Source organism: Gouania willdenowi, chromosome 21 (genome assembly GCF_900634775.1).
Source record: "Gouania willdenowi chromosome 21, fGouWil2.1, whole genome shotgun sequence".
Taxonomy (NCBI): Eukaryota; Metazoa; Chordata; class Actinopteri; order Blenniiformes; family Gobiesocidae; genus Gouania; species Gouania willdenowi.
The window spans coordinates 33140258-33148974 of NC_041064.1; the positions used below are offsets into that span (position 1 = coordinate 33140258).

At 38.5% G+C, this 8717-nt stretch overlaps 1 protein-coding gene across 2 annotated transcripts in view; it reads left to right on the forward strand.

The window, feature by feature from the left end:
• slc35a5 (solute carrier family 35 member A5) overlaps window positions 1-8717 on the forward strand; it is a 32058-nt gene that overhangs the window by 6372 nt on the left and 16969 nt on the right. For both annotated transcript variants that reach the window (XM_028435377.1, XM_028435378.1), the window contains exons 6-9: window positions 638-823; window positions 3594-3788; window positions 3863-3990; window positions 7943-8211. In XM_028435377.1, the coding sequence (XP_028291178.1) occupies window positions 638-823; window positions 3594-3788; window positions 3863-3990; window positions 7943-8211 (778 nt within the window). The remainder of the gene's footprint in view (window positions 1-637; window positions 824-3593; window positions 3789-3862; window positions 3991-7942; window positions 8212-8717) is intronic.

Below are 8717 nucleotides of genomic sequence, written 5' to 3' on the forward strand. Positions count from 1 at the left end.
TTTTCTTTTTTTTTTCTTACTTTCTCCTGCGGGCCAAAGTGGATGCTCTAAAAGGCCGGAATTGGCCACCGGGCCTTGAGTTTGACACATGTGGTTTAGCCCCTCATCGTGGGGATTATTTAAAGTGTGTGTTACACATCTGTGTGGGAAGGAACTTGCTCGTTCTAAATCAGATGTTCTCAGGTTGAGCGTAATACATGCAGTGGCCATTTCATATTCCTTCCAAACGTTATTAATTTTACAGCATCTTTTTAAGTGAGGGACAGCAAAATGTTGCGTTCCACATATTGCTGAGAATGCATGTGCTGTCTTCATCTTAGACTGTAAAGAAACTTCATACCAGCAGCAAGTCCCACGTGTTTGGTTAGCTTAGCACTTAGCAGCGCTGGTTGAGCAGGGTAAAGGGGCGGGGCTATCTTATTAGGTCAATTTATTCCCTTAAAATGTCTTATCATGTGAACATGTGCAATAATTTCCTGTTAATCATCAGACTGATGATTATTGTCCTTCTTCTCTACTTTTGATGAAAGGTTTGCAGCTAAATAATGATGATCATCTATTAATTGTAATAAACTTAATAAAACAGCTGGTCTGTCCTGATGGTTCGGTGAACTCTGGTTTTGGTGTCTGTCTTCAGGAGGCGTCTGTCCTGGGTTCAGTGGGCGTCCCTGCTCATCCTCTTCCTGGCCATTGTTTCTTTGACAGCAGGATCAGGAGGAAACCAGAACGTTTCTGTCCAGGGTTTGCATTCCAAACCGCTGTCCACCCCGTCCAACTCCTGCCTGCTCTACACCCAGCTGCTGGAGCAGATGAGGAACAGCAGGTAGCCGTAGACCAGTGATGGGCAACTGTTGTCAAAGCGGGGCCACAAATATGTGATTGTCTGATCCAAGGGCCACATGATCAACCTTCATGCCAGTATTAAGAATAACGACCAATCTAAGTGTTAAGACAGGAAAGAACAAAGAGTTTTGTCATTGTTTGTGGTCTTTTTGTGTATTATTTTTCTGAGTTTTTAGTCATTTTGTGTATTTATCTGTCATTTCGTGTATTTATCTGTCATTTTGTGTATTTATCTGTCAATTTGGGAATTACTGTTGGCATTTTCTGTATTTTATGAGTCATGTGTTTTTACTATTTCTTGTGTGTTATGTTTGCATTTTGTTTATTGTCAATCAGTGCCTTTTTTGGTGTCATTTTGTATGTGTTGTTGTTTTGTGAGATTTGGTGGTTTTTTTTGTTTGTATGATGTGCTTTTGTGTGTGTTATGAGTTTTTTTTGTGTATTTTTGGAATCTTTTTTTGTTGTTGCTTCCCGTATTTTTGTTGACATTCTGTACATTTTGCTGCTGTTTCTTGTGTTTTTAGAGTTATTTTGTATCATATGTTGGGCTTCATATTACTTCCAATTTCTTGAATTACAATTCTTGGTGGATTTTGTCTCGCAAAGATTTAGTCCAAGGGCCGCATGTGGACCCCGGGCCACCAGTTGCCCATTGCCCATGTCTGACTTAGACCATTACGCTATTCATGCACATCTAGAATAATGTATTTGATTTGTTTGGGTTCCACAGATGACGCATTTAAAAAGTCATACGGCCATTTGTGTTTCAAGGCAAACCAAAGCCAATGTATGTTTACTGACATAGGACACATCTAAACTCACCTTTCAAAAAATGTTGCCAATTAATATGAGGTAAAGATTTGAAAAAAGAGAAAACAAGTATAACAATATAAGACGGAGATGAAACAAAAAAACAGGATTCAAGACAAAACTGATAGAATGTTGTTTCTGTAAAAGGAATCAGTTTACGCAACAATCCGAACAAAGAATGACGGCGTATTAGTGCCACATTAAAATAAAAAGAAATCCGAGTACTACTAGATTAAAGTCGTAATATTTTCAGGATAGAGTCTTAATTTTATGAGAATAAAGGCATATCTTTAAAACAGCAATAGCCCTTAAATCGACCACTTCCTCCTCCACTAAAGAGGCTATTTTCTCCAAATCATTCTTGTTCTATGGTGTCTTTAAAGTCATTAAACCGATAACAGTGGTGATGATGGACCAAAATGCTCAGTATTTCACCATCTGTGAAACCTAAAGAGAAAAATAATCTCACTAAATGTTCCACATTCTCTGTAACGCACGACTGACCACAACACAGACAAGGTCTTGTTTTTATTTCAGTTTTATTCTCATAAAATTACGACTTTATTCTCATAAAATTATGATTTTATTAGGATAGAACTTTATTCTTACTTTATAAACTTTCTAAAAAACTTTTCTTTTTTTGACGGTAATGTGACTGTCAGTGCCGACAGTTATTTTATTGTTGTTATATATATGGTTATTTTTGTTGCTTATTGTATCATTATTTTCTTTGTACATTTATTTCATGGAGTAAAAATAACAATATTCTTCTTTTTGCGAATATTCTTGAGAATATTTGTGTTTATATTAAATTATTTTGTTTTTAATCAATGAATGAACTGAAAAAATAGAAATAAAAGTATAGTGAAGGATTAGTTGAAGATTAATTTACACTCATTAACTACCTGTCCTGAGGGGTATTCCATAAAGCGGGTTATGTTCAAACTCTGAGTATGTTAAGGTTCAAATGAGGGAAACTCTTGAGTATTTCATTCCTGAACGCGAGGTATGTTATTCTCTGAGTATGTTACCATGGCAACATTGTCCGTGAACTAAACCTGGTCGCTGGCAGGTTTTATCAAAGAAACCCTGGTTTTCTACCTGGCTCCGCCCACCTGAACACCGTTTCTGAACACTTTAATGTACCTTAACACTTTTCTCTAAAACACATTAGTAACATCACACACCACAGACGTGTTCACATTATTACTAATGTTGTGTTGCTTTATGTTTTTTTTTTCTGCATTAAAATTTTTGAAGATATGATGGTGCAGTGAATTGTGACGCTGCTCTTTGAAGCAATGGGTTGCGGGTTCACGTCCCGCTTCAGGGATTTTTTTAGGACGTTGAGATGACTCTGGCGACAATATTACATTAAAAATCAATATAATTGATTCAATATCAAGCGGCAGTCACTGTATTTATATCCAGTGTAACAGGAGGGCTCTCTATGCAGCCATCCTATGCTGCTGCCACGTCTCCACAGACACATTTTATTCATATTATTCACTGCTCGTCACGTCACTGAAGCAATAAAGTGATAAAGAGACCAAAAAGTGTGACTAATTACGGGTGATTTAAGCCACTATAGTCACTGAAGACTGAACACACCTTTAGAACAGGCTCATATTCCTCAAACACCAGCTTATTTCACCCATCAGGGTGAATAAATCATTCTCTTCTGGGTGGTTGCCATGGCAGCTCGAGTAAATCTCTGATACATTGATGATGGCTTTTTATCACGCGCGTGCACGTAAGTAACCCAAGGTTTACATACTCAGGGTTGATTGACCCACTTCATACCAGTTGTAATGGAATCCGATACCCATAGTTTCTCATTGCTGGGTATGTTGACCCAGAGTTTATGGATAGACTCAGAGTTTGTTAACCCTCCTTTATGGATTACCCCTCTGGTGTGTGTGTGTGTGTTTTTCTCCCAGTGAATCGTGGGTATCGTCTCTACCTGGACAGCAGTGGAGGAACAGGGCGGTGGAGCGGCTCCGCTCTCTGGGTGTGGGTCACATCCTGCTCGTCCTGCAGTGCTTCATCTCATCCATGGCAAACATCTACAACGAGAAGATCCTAAAGGAAGGAGACCAGCTCACAGAGAGCATCTTCATCCAGAACAGTAAACTGTACGAGGAGGGTGGAGGGGGCGGAGCAGGAGGAGGAGGAGTCACACTAACGGTGTGTGGTGCTCTATCTGCAGATATGCGTTTGGAGTTTTGTTCAACAGTCTGAGTTTGGGCGTCAGTAGTGAATCTCGAGGTCTCACTGCTCACTGTGGTCTCCTTCATGGACACAATGTTTACTCCCTCCTCCTGGTGCTGGTCACTGGTGAGCTATACTCATTAAGCACACACTATACAGTAACTAGGGATGTATATTGATAAGGATTTAGCGATTCCGATGCTTTATCAATTCCTGCTTATCAATCCATTTTTGTTATTGATTATCTTATCGATTCCCAAATAGGCTGAAAAACAAGTCGTACATGAGTACAGAAAAGAATACCACCTGGTTTATTAAAATAAATATCAGGTTTATTAATATAAATCTTAATTATTCATCGCTGAGAATAAACAATACTCAAATGAGTCCTCAATAAACAAATTAACAATACTCAATAAAATGAGTCCACAAGTCAAGTGGCTATTGGATTAGGATAATAAAATAACCTCATTTTTATCATTATCACACAACGTTCGAAAGTCGATGTTATTTATAAACACCTTTTATAGATAGAAATCACAAAGTGCTTTACAGTAAAAACATACAAAACCGAATAAACAGTGATTTACAAAAATACAATACAAGACAGTCCTTCAAAATAAGGAAAAAGAAAATGTAATGTTAACACCAAGTTAATAAAAGAGGATTATTAAAAGCTTGTCTGTATAAAAGTGTCTTTAGCTGCATTTTAAAGGAGTCAATGGAGTTAGTGTAGCGTAGAGCCAGCGTAGAGAGTTGTTTAATTTTACCTGCTGTGCTAGTGCTAGCACTGGTGCTAAGTGTGCATTGCTTGAGTATAACACAGTGTTGTGTTTGTCTGGCCAAATGTTTGCACATATTGGCAGTGTTGGGAACGTTACTTTAAAAAGTAATTAGTTATAGTTACTCACTACTTGTTCCAAAAAGTAACTGCGTTAGTAACTGAATTACTCTATAATGAAACTAACTCATTGCCAAGGAAAGTAACTATTTGCGTTACTGTTAAAAAAAAAAAAAAAAAAAAAAAAAAGTTGCTATATGTCAAATAATTCAGATTTTTTTAGATGCGTGTGTCGTTGTCAGGTGCTTCATTAAATTAGAGTTGCCTACAACGGATGTCGACAAAGTCTTCTCTCCTGGATATAACGAACACTTCACATACACGTTCTTGCCTTTGACCACAATTAATTTAAAGTAGTGTTTGTATCGTCACCTTAAAAATGACAACTTTTCATCAGACTGCTCCACGCTCACCATCACTGCTGATTCATCCACACACTCCCACACACTCGCGACACACACTCACTGCAGTGTGTGTGTCGCGTGTGTCGCGTGTGCTGGCACGTCGCCTTAGCCAATCATAATCGCTCACCTTGTTTTTAACCCGCCTCCTCTTGCTGGCACATGTGTAAAAACACTGGCTCTGATTGGCTACCATGAAACATGACGTCGCCTAAGCCAATCATAATCGCTCTCCTTGTTTTTAATCCACCTCCTCGCTACAGCTGATTAAGAAGCCAGGGATGCTTTCGGATCACAGTTTATTTAATCAATGCATGTAACGCACCGCATTTAACGTTCAGTAACGATAACGACGTTGTAACGGCATAAAAAGTAATTAGTTGTTACCTAACGCTGTTATTTTAGACGCCGTTATTCCAAACACTGCATATTGATTGTGTTACGACCTTTGGCGCACAGGTTCCTCTAGCAGGAATTACAGGTGACGATCCTCGAGGTGTCGTCCTTCTTTGTGAAATGCAGCAGCTCAGCTCACCTCTGCTCTGCAGCAGCTTGTGTGTGTGTGTGTGTGTGTGTGTGTGTGTGTGTGTGTGTGTGTGTGTGTGTGTGTGTGTGTGTGTGTGTGTGTGTGTGTGTGTGTGTGTGTGTGTGTGTGTGTGTGTGTGTGTGTGTGTGTGTGTGTGTGTGTGTGAGACGTCATCGTACGTTTACGAGTGGGGTACGTTTGTTTACAGTGGCGGCGCAGCCCGGTGGCGGAATCGTAAAGGGTTTTTGTTAGCAATTCCAAAAAATTGTTTGACTAAGAACCGGTTCCCAAATGAAACCGGTTAACGATGCGCATCCCTAACTTTAACACACTTCTATTAGTGCAGTAGTTGGATCACACATTTCTGGAAACCCCAAAGAATTTTTTTTTATAATCAGTTTTTTATCAAGTTTGTTATACTTAGTAACAAATACAAAGTAGCCACGATTAGTACAAAATGTCAGAAATTTTTATACTGTTTTTAATTATTTTTCTTCCATTTTCTCTTCCTTCTTTTCTTTATACTGCATTTCATTTGAACTAGATTTATATTTGAGAAAGTTAAATTATAGTTATATGTTGTTGTGTTTTAATTTGGGAAAGAAGAATGAATAAAACATTTTAATATATATTTTTAATCAGTAATTATTTTTTGACACATTCCAGGCGACCCTATATGGGGTCACAACCCCAATTGTGAAACACACAGTAATAATGACACATGTTTATGGTTACAGTTCATCTCTCATCACCACCAGCCATTAATATACTTTTTATTTATTTATTCATAATCTTTAAGAATTTAATAAAATGCTAAAAAAAATGTTAACAGTCATAAATTTTGCCATAATCTATTTTTAACCATATAGTATTTTTTTTAATGATAATAATGACCTATTTAGTAGGATTTAGTTGTAATGAATTGTGTTACTTCATATTAATTCCAAACAAGCTGAGCAGAGATGAAATGTGTTGTGTAGATTGCTGCAGAGGCCTCTGTTTAAAGGCTTTTGACTTTTTGCCTCAGACAGACGACGCCTGATGGTTGTGTTGTCTTTGCTCTGGAGGGTGAATTATGAAGGCAGATACGTTGCAAAATAGGAAAACTTGTAGAATATGATGCGAGAACTTAAGACTTGTATGCAAAAATGTGGACTAGCATAAATAATCCACACACGTTAGAAGAAATGTGAACCTGTAGAGTTCACACGTGATCTGAATGTGAATTCACAGAAAAAATATTCACAAATGTATAAACTAATTAAAGAAATAAAATGACAGCTGCAAACTTGTAATCCAACATTTGCTCACATGTATTTTCAATTACTTGTGCCAGATCTAATCTGTCGCTACAGATGCACAAACTACTTTTCTCGCGTGAATCCGCACTGCTTGACTTTTGCATTTTGCGAGACATCTGTAGCAAAACAGATTTGTATCTGTAGAAATGCCCCCCTCCCTGCAATATCATCATACTTTTCACTTTCCTTGCCCAGCATCCGGTTTTGGGTTTGCTGAAATACCAGTGTCTTCATTTTGTCGGGCCACAGAATTCATCACAACACTTATGACTAATAACGTTGTAAATAGTGACAGAAAAATAAGTAAACGTGTAAATAAGGAAACTCCATTAGCAGAAGTGTTCTTATATTGAGCTGCTACACAGTGTCAGAGTCGTTGGTGTAATGATGATAATGATGATTAACTCTGTTAGCGTTAGCATCAACGAGGCCTTGGCAATATATTGAGATTCAAGATGTATCTAGTTTTCCACTTTGGCAATATAGAAAATTTTAATATCTCCTATTTCGATATGGTTTTATTTTATAGCTTGTTTTGTATTAAAATACCCATTTTAGGAGTTGCTGATTTTGCTTTTCACAGCATAAAAAGCACAGTTAGATGGATTAGTGAGTGTTCCCCTAAACAAGCCACGTTACAGAACTCACTCAAATGCCTGTGTTGTATTTTGCATTAGCAAATTTAACTCACACTTGTCTTTTTGGTTTTTAGTAAGACTTTATTGAGTTAAAGCGTTATGAACTTTGGTTCCATATCGCCCAGCCCTAGCATCAACATGAAAACAGGAATTTAATAAGTTCAATCACCACCAAGTGGTCAGGTTTGTGAATTGCAATCCGTCAAAATGAGAGATGACCCTCTAATTTTTCTGTCACCTTTTTTTTAATATTCAAGTAACACAACGGCTGTGACAAAGAGCTCACATAGCTCACAGTGATGATGATGATGATGATGATGATGATGAACGAGTGAGTTAATAAAACCTTCCTCCCTCTGTGTGACCCTCAGCGTCTCTGGGTCTCTCCGTGGCCTTCATCCTGAAGTTCAGAGACAACATGTTCCACGTGCTGAGTGGACAGATCACCACAGTCCTGGTCACCGGCCTCTCGATCTTCTTCTTCAACTTCCACCCGTCGCTGGACTTCTTCCTGCAGGCGCCCATGGTGCTGCTGGCCATCTTTATCTACAACGCCAGCCGGCCCAAAGACGTGGAGTACAGCCTGCAGCAGGAGAAGCTGCGCGTCATCAACGGAGAGGTTTTCCACAGGTCCAGAGGGGTGAGCAGCAATCCTGTGTGTTTGTCTATGAATTATGGGAAATGGATTTCATTTCTATAGCGCTTTATAGCACCCATGGCGTCTGAGCGTTAGCCCACCATCAGGAGAAACTTGTGTGTCAGTGGGTGCGTCTGAATAGTCCCTCCTATTTCCTTTGTGTATGAGGTCACGGAGTTAAGGAAAGGTGTTAGGAAACTTCCTATAGGAGTTAGGGAAACGCCATCATGTTGTTTTGACAATCTGACACACTTCCATTAGGTGACATAATAATCTGATGGCGGTGAAGGTTAGTGACGTCTGCCGTGGTGATAAAACTACACATTTCCAAAATGGACTAAAAGCATTTATAACACTTTCCATTGTGCCTCTAACCGGTGATAAAAACTCAAATATCTAAGAAAAAAAAATAATTCATCAAACAAATTTGAGTAGATGTGATAACTGACTTTAACCCCTGTCTAAATGCAATTAATCCATCCTCACTCCCTTACAGACCAGTGTCCTCA